Source organism: Diadema setosum, chromosome 9 (genome assembly GCF_964275005.1).
Source record: "Diadema setosum chromosome 9, eeDiaSeto1, whole genome shotgun sequence".
In the NCBI taxonomy this organism is placed as follows: domain Eukaryota; kingdom Metazoa; phylum Echinodermata; class Echinoidea; order Diadematoida; family Diadematidae; genus Diadema; species Diadema setosum.
In genome coordinates, this window is record NC_092693.1 from 359,524 (window position 1) to 383,505 (window position 23,982).

Genomic DNA, 23,982 nt, shown 5'->3' on the forward strand with positions numbered 1-23,982 from the left:
AAAAACAGACGATAACACATAAATTCACTAGAATATATCAATCTGCACACTGAATATCTTGTTTTGTGTGTATTTTTGCAATGCTCATCACTGTTATACAAAGAAAGCAAGATTAACAAATAACATTCTGCAAATAGCTCTCTTTAAAGGACAAGTTCACCTTCATATACATGTGGATTGAGTGAAGGCAACAATATTTAGTAGAACACATCAGTGAAAGTTTGGGAAAAATCGGACAATCTCTTCAAAAGATATGAATTTTTAAAGTATCTGCGCAGTCACTGCTGGATAAGAAGACTACTACAGTGCGTGATGTCACATGCGTACAACAATATAAGGAAAATAAAAAGAGAATTTCACAAAACTTTACTTTTTGAATAAAGGGCACATTTCTTCGACTTGTTACTGACGTATGTTAAGGGTAATATTCCCCCTGCCTTCTGAAAGAGAGAAGTCGAGCGTTCTTTTGTTATGCGAGAAAAATGGAAATATGTTGAATTTTCTTTATTCTTTCTTTATATCGTTGTACACATGTGACATCACAAGCTGCAGTAGTCTTCTCATCCAGCCGTGACTAAGCAGAAACTTCAAAAATTCATAACTTTTGAACAATTTGTCTGATTTTCCTCAAACTCTCACTGATGTGTTCTAATAATATCGCTGCATTCACTCAACCCACATGTCTATGAAGGTGAGCTTGTCCGTAAGTATCTATGGCAATAACAGAGTCAACAAAAAACAACAGTTTTAAGTATGGTACATTGCAAACAAAGATTACTAGTACTGTTGGCTTACATACAGTGAGAATGAAGGATGTAAACATACATAGCTTTCATATTTCTCATTTCATATTTTGAGGTGACATTGGCACATCCTGTTCCAAATTAACTACACTGACAGAATGCAAAATCTGATTTACAGTGTATTCTCTAAAACATCTACCAGGCACAATTTTTCAGTGATTGTCACTCACCTGGTTTACATTGAGCAGGTGGCAGACACAACTGAATATCACCAACCACTGTCACTGAGCATGTTCAGGATTGAAAGCACATTAAACTAGAGAAGCACTCTGAGAGCGCAGACCTCTGCCAAGCATGCAGCTCATTTCCACCACTGATCTTGTTCTTCCATAGAGATATCAGTGATTTCCATCCATACGTACTTTAATAGCATTGTGTGCTGAAAGCCGCCCAATTTCCCAATATAGAAGCCTTTGTTACATCATAAACCCTCAGCTGCATGGCGCGCCTCGCCCTTGCAGAAACTAGAGCACACACTTTTAGTTTCATCCCAATCCTTGAACTACTTTTTGAGTTATTTTGCACACGGACAAACTAACAAACGAACGAAAAAACCAACGGTAACGAAAACATAACCTCCTCCCTTGGCGGAGGTAATAATAAGTCACCAATTAAACAGAGATACAAATATGATATTTAGAGATCAACTTTTCCTGTCTGCTTCCTGAGCTAGTTTTCACGGTGCACTGATAGCCTTGCACTAGGCTCAGTAGACTGCACACTAAAAGGGGGTTCACATGTACACCAAAATCTTGAGATTTGCATTGCAATCGCAAGCTCAAGATTTTTACATGTGTGGACATAAAAAACCCAAAAATTAGTGCGATGCTAAACCCAAGAAATTTTGCGCTTATTTCTGAATTAGCGCACTGATTTGCCCTGCCGGTATGTGTGAACGGTTGGGTTTAGAAACTGTAGAAGTTGTGTAGAATTTATGAAATCAAGACATCACTAGAAATGTATGAGGGGGAAACATTTTAAAAATCTTCATTCACATGCAAACATCTCATTAAGTTAAACAGATCTCAATTTCAGGGTAAAGACATGCTTTAAGTTGTTTTGTTTTGTAAATGTTTTTGCCTCTGCCAAGGAAGGAGGAGGTCAAGTGATCATTGGTGTTGGTTTGTCTGTTTGCAAAATAACTCAAAAAATTGTGAACAGGGGGGTGTTTCATCAACGCTTGTCAGCGCCGACAACTGTCGGCGACCAATTTCAGCGAAATCCTTGGTTTTGATTGGCTGAGATGCTCTGGTCACTGACTGTTACTATGGTGATTCAAGTTGTCAGCGCCGACAAACGTTGATGAAACACCCCCCAGATTTGCACGAAACTTGCAGAAAAAGTCAATGATGACACAAGGAACAGATGATTAAATTTTGGTAGTGATTCTGGATTCTTTTTTTTTTTCGAAAATTTTTTTATTTTTGGTGTATAAAGTCAATGAACTTGGGAGGTCTAGCTTCAAAGTTTACATACATGCACTAAAGCGCATGCTCTGCTGATGATGTAAACAAAAAGCTTCTATATTGAGAAATTGCACGTGTGCCTAGTGGAAATAAGTTGCTGGCTTTGCAGAGGTCTGTGCTCTCTGAGTGATTTTCTGGTTTTGTTTTGTTTTAGTCCTTGACCTTTTGCATGACAGAATGATTATGAAGTATAGAGTGCAAAATATTGTATCATTCATTCATAAAGAATAAAATCTCTGCAGGTTGCCTCCATGTCACAGAGGCTGATTGCTCAGAAACTGCATGATCATGTGATACGACTGGGCGGGCCTCCACTGGGGAACCATGTGCCCCGCCCCTTTCACAGTCACAAAAGAGGCATTGCTGAATTGGTGGACAAAGCCTGCCACCTGATTGTCAACCTTCCACGGCCGTCTTGGATTCACCTCAGTGAGTTGAAGATCCTTCATGAACCATTGGTCAGCCAGGAAGTTACAGACAACATCCACGTCACCATTGTAGACGAGGGCTCGGAGCTGACTCTGTCCCAGTAAGGAGGTGAATTGTGGAGCCACCGTCTGGTAGATTCTTGTGTAGTTTCCTTCCACAGCATCACTGGAAGGAGGAAAACAGGGAAAGAGATCAAATGTACACTGGCATGTGGTAGAAGGAAGCATACACTGGTCTTTCCTTGTATCAGATTTGATAGAATTCTAGATAATGATTGTTAGGTATCGAACACATATGAGGACATGATAAAATCAATCTTAAAATATCTGAATGAATATAGCTTTCTTCTGAAGCACCAATCTAGTACTGAAGGAGATAGGATTCATATCCTAATCACTGTAAATTAATAGTTCGTCTTAGTCAGGATTAATATATAGTAAGACATTCTTTATCCTTCACCAACTGGTAATATGTTTGAATGTTTGAATAGCTCAGAATTAAATCAAGTGTCAGCAAGACGTTCAACAAGTCTACTACAGCAAAGACTACTATGTTTGGTTTGTATGTGTGCATTGTGTGCATTATGACCTACAATGACATGATGCCCTGCATAAGACTAAAACATGTAGGTTGTGAGATATGCTTGTACGTATGACGTCAGAAGCGAGGGCTGAGACTGGTTTAGTGAGTTTGCACGTAGAGGGCGCTGTATTTTTACTGCCAGCAGTCACATGTCGTTGAGATGACTTGTCGTCTTGATTCCAGCTGCATTTTCTCAGTTCTGAAAAAGGCCCAATGTCGTAATTAGCCAAATGATGCAAATTATAAGAATTGAAACATTCTGGAATTGAGATATCAAAATACAACAAATGACAGTCGTATATGAGTGTGAAATCTGTGTCAGAAAATGAGTCGATGTGCATGGAGATTTGCTTGGTTGACGTACGTTATTACACACACGTAATATGGTACTATGTATTTTCTGTCTGCTCAAACGAAGCAAGTGGCATACAATGTGTATTGTGAAGACATGAATAAGACGTGAATAAGATGTACATACGTTGTAATGAACGTAGTTACGTACTTTAATTGTTGGCAGGTGTATAATGAGAGTTTAGTCTAGGTTTCAATAATAGATATGATGAATAGTAAACGGCGTTGTGTAAACAGCGCACATGCATAGAGTTGTGATTAGATCTATGCAGAACAGAGTCGTGCAAGAAAGTAGGTCAGGGTCAATAGTTCAATTTCATAGACAAACACACAATAAAGAGTACAGTTATCAGCTGTGTACACAGTAACGGGTTTAGTAATTTATCCACATACAGGTGTAGCTCAAGTCATGAGATACAGTGACTGCTGATGTGTAGGTCTCTAGGGGAATGCATATGTATAATAACAAGGTAAAGGTAACAGTGATTTGTTACGGCAAAACAAATGATTGCAGATACAGTATAGGTTTCTACAGGACATGCACATGTATATGATAATAAAGTAAAGGTATACATCAGATTCATTTGAACACAGTGGGTATTTGAATGTATCCAGATAGCTATGATGATTACTGTATATCGGCAGTGAAAGCACAGTTATTTACTGTTCATGATACTCATTGAGTTTTTGTTTTTCTGTCATCAAATCAAGGTTGAACCTTGTCACTTGGCAGCCTGCAAGTTGCATGCTGATGGAAGTAAATGTCGACTCGGTGTCAACATATTGGTGTCTTGGTTGGATGTTCTGAGAATTGCAGTGGAGTGAGGTGGATGTGAGCATCTTCTAGCCACATAGGTAAATTACTACATTTGTAGGTAAATTACTACATTACTTCTTCTTCTTCTTCCAAGTGCAGTCCACCATCATCTGGTGTATTTTCGCACTGTTTGGCGAGTCTGGTGTGGTGTATGTACAGTGCTAACCCCGGGGGGCTCCTTGTACACAGTTATACGCCGAACGAGAAGTGTTCGCCGTTCGGGCTGTGTTTCACAGTTAGTACATGCAGTGCCATATAAAATAACTACTGTAGTTATGGGCAAACTCGTTACAGAAACCAATTAACCACTTAGATGGTAAACTTTCTGCTTATCATTCAGTGCATCCAGGGTCATCAGAGGTCAAAGGGGTCATTTGAGGTCATACCTGCAGACCTGCCACGCCTGTACAGAGTCTGGGATGTGTAGAGCCTCTCTCACATCTTTGCGGCTAAGATAGGTGGTCTCTGCAGTCACATCAATACAGGAATCAATATTGGAGCCAAGATCCTTAGGATCAGTGAAGGAGAATCCATGTGACTTGTAGTGGGTTGTCCCCTGTAATCCTTTCAGCTGCACAGTAAATTCAATCAATCAAATTATGATGTCTTCAATACATTTTACAATTTCACCAATTCAGAAATTAATGACAGGTAGGAGTAATATACAGAATCAGCTCTCATAATTGCTTTTCAAGGGTGAGAAATGGATCAAAATAACAAAACCGAAATGAAGGAAAAATTTGGATCATGAAAGCAGATGTTGCTCTCACAACTGATTCCTCAGTATTAACCAGCAGAAGTCATCCTAGGCACAGTAAGCCTCTTCTGTACATTGTGATTCTCAGCATGGGTAGTGGATACCTTTTAGTTTGTGAGTCATAAACTTCTGCCAGAGTAAGACCTGCCTACCACTCAGTAACAAGCAATGATCCTGACTTCTTGCACCATCTCTGAAATGGCTTCTTGTAACCTCTCTCCCATCAAGTTTCAGTCATCAAATGCAAATGCTTGATGACAGTGACAAATTTGTAAAAGTTTGATGTAAAATATCATGGTGTAATTCATATCCCATCCGGTAGAGAACAAAGTAAGGCAAGTTCAGCTCTCCAGAGTAAGACATTATCTCACATAGTCATTCTCACCTTTCTATAACTTTTGGACTGCACATCATAGCCCATCTTGAGAGATGACTTCATGTCAAACTCATATCTCTTCATCTGAACGGGAACGCCTCCTGCACAGTCGGTGTAGATTGAGTAGGCGTTGATACCACTATCATACACCAGGGATGCCATCTCATCATACTGTGGAAGGAACATGGGGCAAGAAAAAAAAAAACACAAAAAAACACATTTACACTTTATTATAGGGATCATAAGAATTAACACCAACCTGTGGTAAATGGCATTGGAGGTGGATAATATTTTCCCCTACTACAAGAACTCATTGCAACTGATTGACAAATTGCCCTACATCAACGTAAATATGCACCAAATTATTAGTGTTTTAGTAGTAGCCATGATAAACGAGAGACCCAGGGGTCTCGCGCTCAACCTGAGTATCGCAAGTTCACCTTCCATGCATTCTTGCAGACTCTTACCTGAGAATATTGGAAACTTGGGGCGGGGGCAGCTTTGAGAGCTGGGGGCATGGTGTCCATTTGCATATTCCATCACACTAGTAAAAATACCTGCCAAATACATTGTACTTTATAGAAGGTTGGACTATGCAGTTTGAAAAAAAAAAAAGACTTAAAGCGCTATCACTTCTGATTCTAGAGAAGAACATTATTGAATATTCCTTAATTTAGGAGGTTTGGGCCCCCTGGGGCCACCCAAGGAAAGCATGTTGCCCATTCAAACACTTTGAGATCCCATCCCTCTAGGAATGCTACTTGTTAAGTTTGGTGAAAATCCATTATGTTGTTTTCAGCAAGAAGATGAAAATGTACAATTTAGGTCCACATTTGGGAGGGGGGTAGCCCTTGATCTGCCATGAACAAATTTGGAACTACAGTCATCAATGTACGAACTCACAGTAACTTTGCTTTTTGAAATCACTTCGGTTCGAGAGAAGAAGAATTGTAAAAATTTCTAAATGTTGGGGGGGGGGGGGAACAGGGCCCCCCAGGGGCCCCAATGGGGAGCATGGTGCCCTGTTGAACAAATTGAGATCTTAACCCCCTGGCACGCTTCCTGCCAAGTTTGGTGAATATTCATCAAGGGGTTTTCAAGAAGAATATGAACATGTACAATTTAAGTTCCCATTTGGATCCATCCCACCCCACTCCCCTGGGATTGGGGGGGGGGGGGGGGAGGGGGGCTGATTCTGCCATGAACAAACTTGAAACAACAGTCATAAATATACTGACTCCTTGACTGCTGGTGCCCATTTGATGGAATTCAGATTCTATCCCCCTAGGGATGCTACCTGCCAAGTTTGGTGAAAATTGGTCATGGGGTTTTCAAGAAGAAGATGAAAATGTACAAATTAGGCCCCATTAGGACCCCTCCCCTGGGTCCCAAGGGGGCACCCCTGATTCTGCCATGAACAAACTTGAAACTACAGTCATCAATGTACTAACTCATAGTATTAACTTAGGTCTATCACCTCTGTTTCTATAAAAGAAGATTTTTAAAGATTCCTTAATTTTAGGGGGTTTGGGCCCCCTAGGGGCCCCAGGTGGGGCATGGTGCCTATTTGAACAAATTGAGATCCTATCCCCCTAGGGATGCTACCTGCCAAGTTTGGTGAAAATCGGTCATGGGGTTTTCAAGAAGAAGATGAAAATGCACAATTTAGGCCCATTAGGACTCCTCCCCACCCCCCTTCCCTGGGTCCCAAGGAGGGCACCCCTGATTCTGCCACGAACAACTTGAAACTACAGTCATCAATGTACTAACTCATAGAACTTAGCTCTATCACCTCTGGTTCTATAGAAGAAGATTTTTAAAGATTCCTTAATTTTAGGGGGTTTGGACCCCCTGCAAGTGGGGCATGGTGCACATTTGAACAAATTGAGATCCTATCCCCCTACGGATGCTACCTGCCAAGTTTGGTGAAAATCGGTAATGGGGTTCTCAAGAAGAAGATGAAAATGTAAAAAGTTTACGCACGACGCACAACGGACGACGCACGGAGGACGCCGGATGAAGAGCGATTGCAATAGCTCACTTGAGCCTTTGGCTCAGGTGAGCTAAAAATCACAGGCATACAAACTCGGGCAGGATGTGAACCTACGACCTCCTTGTAAGTTCTAAGTATGTGTTGGTTTTAGTGACGTCAGAAGCGGTGATTTGCCTGGATTGACTTATTCGGTCGATAGGGGGCGTTGGTTGCCAGCCTCAAAAATCACAGACCAGGGTGTTTGTGGACAGTGATTTCTGCAAGTAAATTCACGCTAATCGGCTTAAGTCCAATGTTGTGAGTATTACAAAGTCAAGATTTCCGTTGAGGAATGTTGAAATGATGTATGAATGTAAAGATGATAAAAAGTATAATTGCATAATGTGAAAATTTGGGTAGAAAAGTGTGAACGATTTACATGTATATGTACGTTATAGCATGTATGTTAGTTACGTGCCAGTCAATACGTAGCGTGTGAATAGGTTGCGTTCATTGCGTACAAAGTATGAAAATGAAGGTTTTGTTATATGGCAAATGAAAGTAAAGGGAAGAATAATGTTAGTATTGTAGTGTATGTAAGATACAACAGGGTGTATCGGAATTATAATAAGTGAAATTGATTGATTAAACAAGTTTGGTGTATAGAATCGTTACCGTGAGGCTGTAAAGTTAACAGGGTTATATGGTGTAAGAACACTATTGAGTGCAGTTGAAAGGCACGATGTAAGCCTAGGGCATTAATTGGTTGTGATGCTGATACAGCATAGGATAGGTCAGATAATAGTTTATATTGTTTTAATTCAGGGCAGTGTGAAGTTGATTTAGGTCTGAAATAGGGAAAGAGTTGTAAAGTCAGGTGAATTTGATAATGATTTGAGATCATTATAAAGCAAAGAGTAAGGAGTAAGATGTGATTATGAACCCAAAGTGTCAGGGTAGGTGTACAGTGCTGTGCAGCTGTAGCACTTGTTCATACATTCATGCAAATCCATGATATATGTGACGGAGTGCAAATGCTTATTATTTTTTTTGTTTTTTTGTTATATCTAATTTGATTTTGCAGATTGAACGTGTAAGGTGCAAGTGCAAAGTGCAACTGTAAGGTGCAACTGTTCGTGTACAATGTAACCAAGGTGTAGCTAAAGGGTACCGACACAGTGAAGATTTGCAAGGTGTACATTCTGAGATGTAACTGTACAAGCAAGGACAGAGAATAACACGTGCACACCACAGCACATTAACCACCGTTTCAAACTATGGACTGAGGACTTGTTTTTTCGTGTGCCGATCTGCAGAGGTTGCTTCGTAGCATACATAACGTCACATAAAGTTCAATAACAGAGTCTACCAAGTTGCAAGTTCCTCTAAGTTACAACGATGAGCGACGTACAGCTCGAGGATACCATAAACCCGGAAGACTCCGTCAGTCACTGTGGTGATGGCGTGGCCAAGTCTGTAGCGAGTTCATCAACCAGTTCAGCTTCCCGTCTACATGCTAAGACTAAGGCAAGAAGGGCAGCCTTAGTAGCGGAGGCTGAAGGACTCCGACGACTCCAAGAGCTTGAATTGGAGGAGCTGAAGCTTAAACAGAAGCGAAGTTTGCTGAAGCTGCAGACGCAGCTTGAAGTTACAAAGGCGGAAGAAGATGTCTATTCCAGCTTGTGTGAAGAGGAAAGGTCACATGTCAGTCGACACAAGAGTAGTGTTGACCCTCCACCAGCGACGGCTAGTAATGTGCGAGATGATCACGATCAGGATGCCACCATCCCTTATCCGACACCTCCATCTAGACCTGCACAGAATGGAGGACAGGCAGTGGATTCATCAGATGTCCTACATCAGAACAGGCGACTCATCGATGCAGTCTCACTCAGAAATGTAGAACTGATGAAGTTCAATGGAAATCCTCTGCATTATTTCGAGTTTATGCGTTCATTCGACAATCTGATAGGTGAGTCTGCACTTGACGATGGGACCAAGCTTATAAAGTTGTTCCAGTGCTGCGAAGGCGAGGCTAAAGGAATCATTCAGTGCTGTATGGTTATGGTCCCGCATCATGGATACCAACGAGCCAGAGAATTGTTGGAGGAACGCTTTGGCAGTAGACACAAAATAGCGGATGCTTGGATGAAGCAGGTGACTGGCGGACCACCATTCCATGCTAGTGACAAGAAAGGTCTCCAGAAGTTCAGTGACCAATTGAAGACGTGCGTCGAGACCTTAAACGCTTTGAGTCTCACAAGAGAGATGAGTAGCCAGCGCGAACTACTCAAGGTAGTGGATAGACTGCCTTTCTACCTGAAGGGACGTTGGTTGAAGGTTGTTCAAGACATCAGACACAAAGGCGGCTGTCCTGACATCACTGATGTGGTGAAATTCGTGTCTGCCGCTGCAGAGGAAGTGAATGATCCTGTTTTTGGTGAGATAACAGTACAATCTAAATCAGACGCAGCAAAGCCGAATTTCAAGAAGCAACAGAACAACAAGAGTAGCTATTCTACGGTTGCTATGGGCAAGGCAACGTCAATGACACAACAACCAAAGAAGTGCATTAAGTGCAAACAAGAACACACTTTGTTCGGATGTGACAAGTTCAAGGCCATGACACCAGAGCAGAGGTTTGAGTTCGCTAAAGACAACAAGTTGTGCTTCAACTGCTTGCAACCGGGCCATAGCAGTAGATATTGCCGACTGAATAGGCAGTGTTCTGTGACAGGATGTCACAGAAAGCACACTAAATTCCTGCACACACAGGAGGATGCACCGCCAGCTGCAAGGAATTTGTCACAGGCCGAAGATGAACCTTCATCAGATTCAACGCAAGCACACACAAGTCAGGCGGCACAAAATGGGTTCATCAGAAAAGGCTCCTCAGGAACAAGGAGATGTGTACTACCAATAGTACCGGTGAGAGTTTGGGCACAGGGAAAAACTGCAGCAGTCCAAACTTATGCGTTGTTGGATTCCGGATCAACGAGCACTTTTTGCACTGACATGTTAGCTAAGCAGATTAATGCTGACTCAAAGAAAGAGAGCCTCAACTTAACTACTCTGGAGAAGGTGAACAGCAGGGTCAGAACATCAGTGGTCAGTTTGCTCATAGACTCTGGGCAGGGAACGGAGGTCGTCAAGCTACCCTGTGTGTACACGAGAGAGTCTATCAATATTCAACAGACGAACATCGCCAAGGTGGAGGATGTTGAAGGATGGGAACATCTCCAGGGAATTGACATTCCTTTGGTCACTCAGCATGAAGTCGGTCTGTTGATTGGACAAGACATTCCAGAGGCTCTGATCCCCCTCGAAGTCAGACGAGGACATAAGGGACCGTACGCAGTCAGGACCAAACTTGGATGGTCAGTGAGTGGACCTGTGAGCAAGGCATCAGAACATCTGCATAGTGCTACTGCTAATTTCATTGGCAGTGATGTTCAACTCGAACAAGTTCACAAGTTCTGGCAGATGGAGGGATCAGAGATGCTTCAGACGCAGAAAGGGATGTCCATCAATGATAAGAAGGTGCTTAGTCTCTGGGAAGGCACTGTTAAGCTGCAAGATGGGCATTTTCAGCTACCGATACCATACAAGGAGGAAACCTCCATCCTTCCTGATAACAGATGGGCTGCAGAGCAACGCTTGAAATCTCTAAGAAGGAGACTAGTGAAAGATGGTGCCTTGCATGACAAGTACCGGCAGGGCATAACAGATCTCCTTGAGAAGAACTATGCTGAAGAGGTGAATGAGGAGACACGGGGAACAAGTCCTTCCAAAGATGATCACAAGTGGTATCTACCTCATCATCCAGTCATGAGTCCACAAAAGCCAGGCAAAGTCAGAATCGTCTTTGATTGCGCAGCCAAACATCAAGAAGTATCCTTGAATGACATTGTTTCACAGGGGCCGGATCTGACCAATAATTTGTTGGGAGTGCTACTCAGATTCAGACAACATCCAGTCGCTCTTATGGCAGATATAGAGGCCATGTTCTACCAGGTGAAGGTGCCCGCAGGACAACGAGATGCTTTGAGATTTCTCTGGTGGAAGGATGGGGATTTGGATGCAGCGCTGTCAGTCTATCGCATGTGTGTTCACCCATTTGGTGGCACGTGGAGCCCGAGTGCATGTGGCTTTGCATTACGTCAGATTGCCAGACACAATCAAGATGACAGTCAAGATGAAGCAGCCAAGACCATCCTCCATAATTTCTACGTGGATGATTGCCTAGTATCCGTAGAGAGTGAAAACTCTGCAAAGAAGCTTGCAGCAGACTTGACGCTGATGCTGAAAGGCGGTGGATTCAGATTGACCAAATGGATCAGCAATAGCCCAGCTGTTCTGCAATCCATTCCAGAGGTAGAAAGAGCCAAAGATGTCAAGGGACTTGATATCAATCATGATGCCCTACCAGTAGAGAGGGCCCTCGGTATCAGTTGGGATGTTGAGTCAGACTGCCTGTTGTACAAGTGCCAGCCAAAGAGCAAGCCACAGACAAGGAGAGGGATACTCAGCGTCGTGTCATCCATCTATGACCCTCTTGGTTATGTCAGCCCATTTGTCCTCCAGGCTAAGCTGATACTGCAAGAGCTCACACGACTCAAGCTTGGTTGGGATGAGACAATTCCAGATGCTGAGAAGGAGAATTGGAATAGATGGCTACGAGATTTACCCACCATGGCTGAATTTGAAGTGAACAGATGTGTGATTCCACATGACTTTGGGCAAGTAGTTGAGTGTGAACTGCATCATTTCGCAGATGCATCAGAGGTGGCATATGGAGCTGTGTCATACCTGGTGTCCAAGAATGCTGATGGGGAGGTTCATAGTGGTCTAATTCTGGCAAAGTCACATCTAGCTCCTCTTAAGAAGCTGACAATTCCTCGACTTGAGTTGACAGCAGCAACCGTGTCTGTGAAGCTAGATGCTAAGCTGAAGGCAGAACTGGAACTTCCTATCAAGCGGTCTGTGTACTGGACAGATAGTACTATAGTTCTACAGTACATCAGGAATGAGGATAAGAGGTTCAACACCTATGTGGCTAACAGAGTTACAGCAATCAGGGACCAGTCAGATCCAGGACAATGGCACCATGTTAACTCCCATGACAATCCAGCAGATGATGTCACGAGAGGTATGGGAGCGAAGGAGTTAAAGGCAAACACTAGATGGCTAACTGGACCAAAATTCATCCAAGAAGATGAAAATGTGTGGCCCAAGGATGCCTCTACACCTGGGACTATTGCAGAGGATGATCCCGAAGTGAAGAGAAAGAAGGACACTCAAGTCTTTGCAACAGAGGCAAGCCAGTCAGATGCTGTGGATCGACTGCTCAACTACCACTCCTCATGGTATAAGCTGCAACGAGCAGTTGCATGGATGTTAAGGCTGAAGCAGTTCTTGAGAGGTAAGAGGCAAGGAAATACCTCTTATGCTAAGGGGCCACTGAGTACAGGTGATATTGCTGGCGCTGAAGAGGCCATCGTCAAATATGTTCAGCTACAGACATACGCTGAAGAGTACATGATCTTGGAGGGAGATCAATCTACACAAGCTAGGACACCAAGAAGGATTGCAAAATCCAGCCCCCTGTCCAAGCTGAATGCCAAGCTGACTATGAAGGACTAATTTGTGTCGGAGGACGGCTGGATAATGCACCACTTGAGGAAAGGGCAAAACATCCTGTCATTATGCCTCCCAATCACCATGTAGTACAGCTGTTGGTGAGACACTATCACATCATGTCAGGTCACTCAGGCAAGGAATATGTGCTGTCCCTAATCAGACAGAGATACTGGGTGATCAGAGGGCGTCTTGCAGTTCGTCGTGTGCTGAGCGATTGTTTCACATGTAAGCGGCTTCGAGCAGGACCAGTAGAGCAGAAGATGGCAGACCTACCTGCAGACAGAGTAGCAGCAGAGAAACCACCATTCAGTCATGTAGGGGTGGATTGCTTTGGACCCTACATGGTGAAGCAAGGAAGGAGTCTGGTGAAAAGATACGGGTGTATCTTTACATGTCTCGTCATCAGGGCAATACACATTGAAGTACTGCATTCACTGGATACAGATTCGTTCTTGAATGCTTTGCAGAGATTTATCTCACGTCGTGGACGGCCAGAAATCATCAGGTCTGACAATGGCACAAATTTTATTGGAGCAGAGCGTGAGCTGAGAGAGGGCCTGAAACGATGGAATCAAGGGAAAATTCATGACCACCTGCTGCAACAAGGAATCAACTGGAGGTTCAATCCGCCCACAGCGTCACATATGGGTGGAGCTTGGGAGAGGCAGATTCGGACGACGAGAAAGGTCTTGAATGCAGTGGTGAAACAGCAGACATTGAATGATGAGGGCTTGGTGACTCTCATGTGCCTTGTAGAGTCGATAGTCAATGGGAGACCACTGACTGTAACTTCGGATGATGTGCACGATGCTGAGCCTTTAACACCTAACCATCTGCTCCTGCTGAGGCCGAGCAATGTTCTACCTCCGGACGTTTTCCAGCAGACAGATCTGTACAGTCGTCGGCGCTGGCGGCAGATCCAGTACCTCGCAGATGTCTTTTGGAGGAGGTGGGTGAGAGAATACTTACCTTCACTCCAGCAGCGACAGAAATGGCAGGAGGTGGCGAGGAATTTGCAGCTCGGTGACCTCGTGCTGATCGTGGACGATCAACCCAGGAACAAGTGGCTGATGGGAAGGGTAATGGAGACCTTTCCTGGCAAGGACAACCTCGTCAGATCCGTCAGGGTAAAGCACAGCAGGGGTATCCTGGAAAGACCTGTGACGAAGCTTTGCCTTTTGGAAGCAGCAGGAAGTGGCGTTCAGTGATTGATATGAATCAGTTTGTGTTTGATATTTAATTGTTTCAGAGGTGCGAGCCTAGCGCCGCCTCAGTGTGTAAGCCATGTGGATGTTTGTCATACGGATATTGGAGTGAGTCCAAAGCGAAGCGGATCAGTGTTGGATTTGTCTGTCGCGAAGTAATGAATACTCAGGAGCAACAGTGACTTGAAACAAGACTATCAACTACCCACAATTCCCTGAGCGAAATGCGGACATTTGGATTTGTGAGAGTAGAATTGACACTAAACCAAAGATGTTTTGTTTGACATGCTTGACATGCCAGTTGTAGAAGGAACAGTGAAGTCTGAACTGTCAATCAGCATGGAACTGAGACTAGTGGTATAGTTGTGAAATAAGCAACATTCCATATGCCATTCCATATATTATATTATGTATGCATTATTTCATAACTCTTGATGAATATGAGTTTGTGCAGCTACACCATAAGCCTTTTCATTATATCAGGAGTTTAAGATACAGAGCTGATATGTTTAAGTTTAAGAAGACTAGATTCTGACAATTGCAGAATTAGTTTCAGCAAACTAGTGTTAATTTGGTTTTATATATAATAAGGTATTGTGACCAATCCTGAAAGGAGTTGAAATGTTTGTGAATTTCAGCATTTGCACGCATTGGAGAAGTTCAGTCTGAAAGAGAGATTGACAACAGTTTATAATAGCCTATTGTATACAGAGTAGTTGAGATGCTGTGAATGTTTGTACCGAGGAGCAGTCATAGTGTCATACAGCCATATAACACAAACACACAAAAGGTATGAATAAGCAAAATGTTACATTGTGCTTTGGAGGCAAGGGTATACATTGCAAGGTTTATTGTTTGTTTGTTTGTTTAAAGGAGTTATGAGAATGCAGTTGATGCATCAGTGTAAATACCTCAGCTACAATTGTTATGATTTAAGAGGTGAAGAAAATTGTTGTTTGATAAATGCTATGCTGTAGCTCCGCATTTAAGGGGCCGGGATGTAAGTTCTAAGTATGTGTTGGTTTTAGTGACGTCAGAAGCGGTGATTTGCCTGGATTGACTTATTCGGTCGATAGGGGGCGTTGGTTGCCAGCCTCAAAAATCACAGACCAGGGTGTTTGTGGACAGTGATTTCTGCAAGTAAATTCACGCTAATCGGCTTAAGTCCAATGTTGTGAGTATTACAAAGTCAAGATTTCCGTTGAGGAATGTTGAAATGATGTATGAATGTAAAGATGATAAAAAGTATAATTGCATAATGTGAAAATTTGGGTAGAAAAGTGTGAACGATTTACATGTATATGTACGTTATAGCATGTATGTTAGTTACGTGCCAGTCAATACGTAGCGTGTGAATAGGTTGCGTTCATTGCGTACAAAGTATGAAAATGAAGGTTTTGTTATATGGCAAATGAAAGTAAAGGGAAGAATAATGTTAGTATTGTAGTGTATGTAAGATACAACAGGGTGTATCGGAATTATAATAAGTGAAATTGATTGATTAAACAAGTTTGGTGTATAGAATCGTTACCGTGAGGCTGTAAAGTTAACAGGGTTATATGGTGTAAGAACACTATTGAGTGCAGTTGAAAGGCACGATGTAAGCCTAGGGCATTAATTGGTTGTGATGCTGATACAGCATAGGATAGGTCAGATAATAGTTTATATTGTTTTAATTCAGGGCAGTGTGAAGTTGATTTAGGTCTGAAATAGGGAAAGAGTTGTAAAGTCAGGTGAATTTGATAATGATTTGAGATCATTATAAAGCAAAGAGTAAGGAGTAAGATGTGATTATAAACCCAAAGTGTCAGGGTAGGTGTACAGTGCTGTACAGCTGTAGCACTTGTTCATACATTCATGCAAATCCATGATATATGTGACGGAGTGCAAATGCTTATTATTTTTTTTTTTTTTGTTATATCTAATTTGATTTTGCAGATTGAACGTGTAAGGTGCAAGTGCAAAGTGCAACTGTAAGGTGCAACTGTTCGTGTACAATGTAACCAAGGTGTAGCTAAAGGGTACCGACACAGTGAAGATTTGCAAGGTGTACATTCTGAGATGTAACTGTACAAGCAAGGACAGAGAATAACACGTGCACACCACAGCACATTAACCACCGTTTCAAACTATGGACTGAGGACTTGTTTTTTCGTGTGCCGATCTGCAGAGGTTGCTTCGTAGCATACATAACGTCACACTCCTGATCACCGGACAGGCGTCTCATCCACTAGACCACCAAGCTTTCATCCAACAGCCAGTGCTGGTTCTAATATTAATAGCATGCAGCAGGTACTGCATATTTATTCAAATTAAAGAAATTCTTGTTGTAAAGACTAGAACCAGCGCAGGCTGTCGGGCAGAAGCTCGGTGGCCTCGTGGTGTGAATTTGTTGTTGAGTTACAGTCTACTGTAGGGTAAGAAGCTAACTTACCGCTTGTTTACACTTGGTGTTGGTGGAGTTAAAGAACTGACAATAAGAGCCAAGACAGCAGTATGTCTGGAGTCTATCCCACAAACTGAAAGGTAAACAAAGTCATTCAACGAGTCATTCAAATAGTAAATAGAAAATTTTAGTGTACATTCATTCAATCTGCTTTCTACTTGTAAATTAAAACAAATATAATGGCTACTTTATATCATCACATTCTACTATCCATCAAATGTTCCAAAGATTACTGCTTACATTTGGAAGGTGGCAAAAATAAAGTGTTTATGACCAATAAGATAGGAGCTTTGTAAACATCATATGGCATGGTTACATGCTGCATTGCTGGATTTGCAGAGGACACACTTTCACTGGAGTGCAGCCTGCTCTAGGAGACTGAAGTCACAAGCAGCTTACTGTAAATGTGTCATGTTCAGTAATACGACTATGTCCTAACTGGTATGATTGCACTATTAATCCATTGAGGACGAGTCCCAAGTACTGTATACACCTTATATTTCACGAGTCTAAATTTTTGCGAATCGGGACTTCCCGACGATTTCGCGAGTGGTTAAATTCGCGATCGTAGAGTCCTGTACTGAACGGCGAGAAGTGTAAACACATACGTCACATTCACATTGGGATCGGAGTCAATATTTTTGTGTGTCTTTAATTTCGCGAATAGCACCTGACTCGCGAAATTCGTGAAAATAAAAACCGTGCGAAATATTTGTTGTTGTTGTTTTGGTTTTAATGGCGTGTACAGTACAATATTCTGCGTATACAGTATACTTGGGCAGGGGTCTATGGGAAGTGCGTGTTGTAGCAAAATCAGTCCATTCTCAATGGGTTACTGCTATTAAGTGCTACAGGACTGATAAATTGCTGGTATGTTGTCTTCACAAGGAGTATGACTGATGTTTGTAAAGCTGCATGTGGGTGGAAATGCTGTCAACATAGCATTGATATTTGCTCAGACATGCCAACATGCGATGTCAGAAAATGCTGACAATGACCAATCAAAGCTTTAGATTTCCCACAGTGGATAAAGATGGCATTGGGACACTTACCCTTGGTCAATGAGGGAGTGGTAGTAGGCGAAGTAGACTGCAGAATTCATGTTTATTGTCATATTGAGGAGACCGTTGCCTATTGCAAAACCCTGTAAAAAAATTTAAAATGTCATTGACAAACAATAGTTGCAACTGACTGCATGTTCATTTGGCAAAGTATTTCTGTCCTTATCTAATGAAAAGTTGCCACAAGTTAAAAACAGCCATTTTTTCTTTGTTTTTTAGCTATGCTGATATCATTACACTTCAATTTCTACATGAAATGATAATATGATTAAATGGCAAATATAATGCAACTAAGTTCTAATACAATAATATGACAACTACTTCCTATATATCTCACATTCCATGACAAACACTAATATGCTGATTATTTAATTTCACTCCAGATTCCAGTTGCCATGATTCCGGCAGAACTCTTGAAAAATAACTGGCAACCAGTGAAAGTAGGACTTACTTCCAACTTGATTGAAGGGTCACCAACAACCAACATAGCGAGTGTTGGAATGTAAACCCCTGCATAACTCTCACCAGCCAGATAGAAGGAGTTGTTGACATACTCGGGAAATTTCAGGAAGAAGTGCTGAAGTGCAATATAGTTATCCTGGGCAACCTGTTTACAAATGAAAACATCAAATCTTTGAAAATTTAGCTAAACTAATATGAGTATCACAACAGAAATCCATACACAAGGAAGAAATTTACAACTACTCATAATCTCACCATTGTCCTTACAAACACTTGAGTTAAGAAAAAAATTGTGGTTCACATGGCTAGTCTTTTGCCTATGATGCCCATGAGACTCGTCAAAATCATTATGGTTGATAATTGACAAATATAAAAGATATGAATGCTATTGCAGTTATGTAAAAAGCAAACTTAATTTATACTAATGCCAATTTTATCTAGTTAGTTTGGGCTAATCTATGGTAGCACCCCCTTTTTTTTTCTTTTTTTTTTATTGATAAACAGCATTTGGATCACAGCTAAAATATCATCAATAACTGGGGTGGACATCACATTAACGAAAATTAGGTTTTTGTGAAGAGCTGGCTCTTTCTCATGATCAAAAGTCTGACAGAAAATCAACACAAAACAATTTGGGTGTTGTACTGATTACAATCATTAGTTGAGTATGGGACTTGTGATGACAGCTTAGTGGTTGATAAGATGAAAATGACCTTGTCATCATTGGTTGCTATGTCCATGCTTGGTGAGAAGGAGAAACCCACTCCTGCAGGACTCTCCAAGAAGATCACATTGGCCTGTTTATTCCAGCTGTAGTCATTAACATATAGGGTGGCGCCATCATTGTTGACCTTTGTCCAAGAGGAAAAATAAACAATTTAAATATGTCAGTTTCATTATGACATAAAAATCAGTTGCATTTCTTATGCCTGAGATTAAGCTGCCTCATAACAGAATTGTGAACATCATGACTACATCCAAAGAACTCAACTGTTACAAACATACAGCCTCACAAAGAATATTGTCCAAAATGCTCCTACAAGAGAAAATTATTCTAAACAACTTTTTACAAGCTATATGATACCTTACACAAAGGACTTGAAATGTAGTTTTGTGGAAGCTGGAGTTATACATCAGTCATCTAGTGAATGGGTCTAATGTATGTCACTATCCATGGTTGACATTTACAATTAATTCTAAGTAAATCACAATACAGGATTTGCTCTCTTACATGGAATGGTCCAAGCTCTGAGAGAAATCCATCCAGTGAGCTGCAGCCCGGTCCTCCATTCAGCCATAAAATAAGTGGATCAGTAGCAGGTTGAGACTGTGACTCAACAAACCTGGAAATAGGAGATATCAAATGATAGTAAAAGACTCATCAGTTCTGTGCATGTAAATATTTGGTACTATTCATCAAGACTTTGAGTCCTCTTCTAACCTCATTTATATTCTATGCTGATTTAGACTCATATAGTCATACACTTTATGACTTTGGCACTGGAGGTGTGAACTGTGACCAGAATTGCTTTGTAAAGCCATCTCCCCCCCTCCCCCCCCCCCCCCCTTCTTGCAGGCATACTCTTGTACATATAAATAATCAGGAAGAAAATTATATCTATATCTGACTAAAGTACAACCATAATTGTTTCAGAATAAAACAGAATAGTGTAAACCCTTACTAGGAAGAATACCTGTGGTTTCAGATCTTTTGTATCACTTATCTTTTTCAGTGTTCCTTGGTATGAGAGACTGTCAAATTATGAGTTTTCAAAATTGTGTGTTATGATTCGTTGAGGACATGGTGCCAAGATAAACCTATGAAATTTGCAGTAGCCTAGGCCTTGTGGTGTATGCTCAGCATTTTTTGAAGCCTAGGATGTGTGTGAACATACAGTGTGAAGGTGACCAAATAAATGCATGTGTGCAAGTTAAATGAAATATGATAGGCTCTTTTGCCACTCTGCACTGACAAGTTTCTTAAAGATTATAATCAATTTGACACATTTTGCGTACCAGTATGCCATTCTGTGAAAATATATATATCCTATATTAGGTTTATTGTTGGTTTTTTTTAAATCAACCCATTAAACCAAAGAGGCTACTTGATTATCAGGTAAAGTGAGTCACCCATAATTCGACCATATTAAATACCTTCTGAAATTCAACTGCTTGAGTACCGGTACGTGTAAAAACTATGGTATTAGCCTATGCTTTTGCGTGTGGTCAAATATAATTGGCACGGGAGGTCGAACCTTGGTGCAGATTTTTTGACATAGAGATAATAATAATAATAATAATGAGACTCTTATAAAGCGCTCATTTCTACCTAAAAAAGATACTCAAGGCGCTATATACATAGAACAGAGTACATATTGTGTCACGTTACAACAGTATCACAGAAAATGATAAGACAATAAACCAACAAACAATATATACGTATCGCTATCTTACTGTATCTACGAAAAACCGATTAAACTGGTTAGCCAATTCTTTGTCGGAATCACGCTCAGGTAGAGGGGATTTCTGTTTTCTACCAAGAAGCTTACAACCTGAAAGAGTTTCTTTGTGTCTCTTCCACAGTCATTAACTTGTTTAGAGTGATGTTCAGTTTTCGCTTTCCCCGAGTAGTGAACGGACATACTGACGTTGTTTACAATACAACTGCCTATCAATCTCTAACAACAATTTCCTCCATTTTCTTTCTAATTGCCTACGACGCAGTTGCGCAGTAGCAATTTCTTCATTGTACCATTGAGTGTTTGGGCGAAGAGTAATACAGCGCTTCTGGATAGGGGCGTACTTGTCCAGAACCGTCGACAAAGTAGAGTTATAATTGCTGATAGCTGTTTCAATGTTTTCAGCACTTGAGCAAATAAAAGGAAGAGATGAATAATGTGTACGTAATTGTGTCAACATAAACTCGAGTCAGTCTTTTTGAATAGTTTTAAGTTGGTTTTGTTGCAAGCCTTTAATAAAGGCAAAAGGGCTGCCTGCAACAGAATCAACATGAGCATGTTGTGACAGTATAATTTTTGTAACTCACCACCCACAAAAACTTAGTAGAATCTCATACATTATTAATATTACTAGCACTGGCCTTAATTTTAAACTATAAAAACTGTGACCAGCCTGCACGCGAAGCACCCATGCACAGCCACAGTGACATGGTAAAAGGAGCGCCCCCTCCCCTCCCCCCCCCCCCCCCCCCCCGTTAACATTAAATTGACTGTGTACAAATTACTGGCACTTAATGGCCTTCATTTATTAACGAAAACATGGAAAATTCAAAAGTTTTCACAACTTTTCCTATCACGTTAATTGCTACTAGACCCTATACTATTAGTACTACATACTGCACTTAACGGACAGACAGGCAGTTGACTGTATACACTGTGTCACTGCCTATAAACTTTTACGCTATATATATGAACAAACGAACAAACCCACACCAGCAAATGCCTCCTTGATAGGACTCTGTTTCCTTCAAACTTTAAAATAAGATTCAGAAGAAGAACTTGAGCACATTTAAGTATCGCGACTCCTGATCCTTTTTCTTGACGCTGTCGATCACTGCAGAAAAACGTATGTTTGGGACTAATACCAGTCGAGTCGCTTACCAGTAGTGAAGCTTTTTGTCACCGGTAGCATTCAGATACCCCGAATACTGGTTGAAAGCAGGTGCTCCAGAAGGAATGCCGGGTAGTTTAGTGACTTTGTCAGGAGTATATGCGGCTAGAGCCGCTGATGTAAACACACAGAAGAGAATTACGCGCTTCATTTTGAACTTTTCCCGTGAAGCTGTGAATAACGCAACGCAGGCGCTCGGAGGAAATGCAGGAAGTGCTGGGAGCCCTGACGCGCAGACAGCTGTCGGGGGAAAAAACATCACATGATCTAGATATTATCAAGTCACGTGACCGCGACCGCTAGCGATCTACTTTTGTACTTGCTTTTTGTGGGACCTATGATATATAATTTATGCATGTTGACTTGTGTTGATTTATAATAGGGCCTAACCTCAGCATCACTTATGTTGCCAAATAAATATCTTTAATAAATGTCATACATGTATACATTTTCTAATAACATTTCTGCATTTTTGTTTTCTTCAGAATACAAAAAGGGCCTGTTTGATACAGTGTATTTCCTGATCATCGATCAAAATAATAGATCGAGGTTTGTACGTGTATATATTCACGAACATATGATGTCAATGCCTCGGTTCAATATTGAATATATCAAGACTTTTGAAGCCCTTTCCCTTATTCGTCAATATTCATGATTACAATGTATTACTGTCTTCATATCTTTAATGTTTTACAAAATATCTTACCTGCCAAATTTCATGGTGTAATTGCACTCATTTATGTTCTGATGAATAATTGTATGATTTCTTATATTCTTCCTCATTCGGGGGCCACCAGATTTCATTGTCAGGGTCATACGTCAGGCCGCCATCAAAAAGGAAAGTTGAAATTAGTGTCAAGCCTTGATATACTAGTACATGTATATGTACTTTACTTTAATTGGCATTCTCTCCCTTTCTTTGCAGTACATTTCCTTTAATTGTGATATCAGTGATTACACCTTCATTTTTTATTCAAAGGTATGTGTTTTATTCCCCTCCCCCCAATAAAAACCCCACTAATTATACCAGCAGGTAAACTGGATGGGGCATTTGGAGCATGTACAAAAGGGGTGGAGTGGATGAGATATGTTTTGATATATAAGAGAAGGTGGGAAGAGTAAGAAAAATAGAGAGGGCAATATAGAGAAGGAAAGGATAAACAGGTTTGCACTGCACTATGGTAATCGTATTAGGAAAGCTGGATATAAAGGATAACATTTGATACACATTACATCGTACAGGCCTAGTGTTAAAGGGATGGTATAGTATTGGTTGTGGTAAGAATTCAGCTTTTCACATTTTGCGAAATAAGGTACCGATACTTAGAAAACCACTTTGTAAAATGTTGAAAAGCATACAATTCTAAGAGGAACTGAACATTTTATTTGATGAAAATTGGTTTTGAAATGACCGAGATATCAAAAAAACAAAAACAAATTAAAACAAAGCAATCCTTATAAAAGATGGGTCCCATAATCTTTTATTAGGATAGCTTTGTTTTGGATATCTCAGCCATTTCAAAACCAATTTTCATGAAATAAACTTTGAATTCCTCTTAGAATTATATGTTCTTTCAAATTTCATTAGAGGTTTGTCATTATCTGAAAGAAAAAAAAATCATCATTAAAAAACAATGAAAACCGATTTTGTGTTTTTTTTTTCCTTTTGCTTCTATAACTCAAGACAATACACACAAGTAAACTTCATAATTGGCAATGTGCTTAATTTTTCTGTGGTATTATCACCTAAGCCTGTGAATCAATGTGTTGCTTGAAGTGTCAGATCATGTCAAATACATAGTGTATGTGCATTTGTCTCCTGCTCTTTTGACGTGCACTGCATGGTCAGCAGTCAAACTGGAATGGGGGGGGGGGGGATCAAACATTTTCCTTTATCTCTAATAATACTAGTAACAGTGACTATGATGGTGATTTATAACAATTATTTTGTTTACAAGTTTATATGCTCAGATGTTATACCAAGG

At 40.9% G+C, this 23,982-nt stretch overlaps 1 protein-coding gene across 1 annotated transcript; it reads right to left on the reverse strand.

Annotated features, from left to right (window-relative positions):
- Positions 1-668: 668 nt before the first annotated feature.
- LOC140232619 (lysosomal protective protein-like) lies at positions 669-22,153 on the reverse strand. Its single transcript, XM_072312717.1, has 9 exons — positions 21,988-22,153; positions 19,599-19,710; positions 19,081-19,218; positions 18,357-18,512; positions 17,897-17,988; positions 16,833-16,917; positions 5,591-5,752; positions 4,835-5,019; positions 669-2,863 (listed from the first exon to the last, which is right to left on the reverse strand). Exons 1-9 carry the CDS (start codon positions 22,146-22,148, stop codon positions 2,524-2,526), a joined length of 1,431 nt encoding a protein of 476 aa, XP_072168818.1. The 5' UTR covers positions 22,149-22,153; the 3' UTR covers positions 669-2,523.
- Positions 22,154-23,982: the final 1,829 nt, after the last annotated feature.

Coding starts and splice junctions, on each gene's coding strand:
- LOC140232619 (XM_072312717.1), bottom strand. CDS start 22,148: ATGAAGCGCGTAATTCTCTTCTGTGTGTTTACATCAGCGGCTCTAGCC. Junction 17,989..18,356: donor ACCCTTCAATCAAGTTGGAA/GTAAGTCCTACT, acceptor ATTTTTTTACAG/GGTTTTGCAATAGGCAACGG. Junction 5,753..16,832: donor ACACCAAGTGTAAACAAGCG/GTAAGTTAGCTT, acceptor TTCCTTCCACAG/TATGATGAGATGGCATCCCT.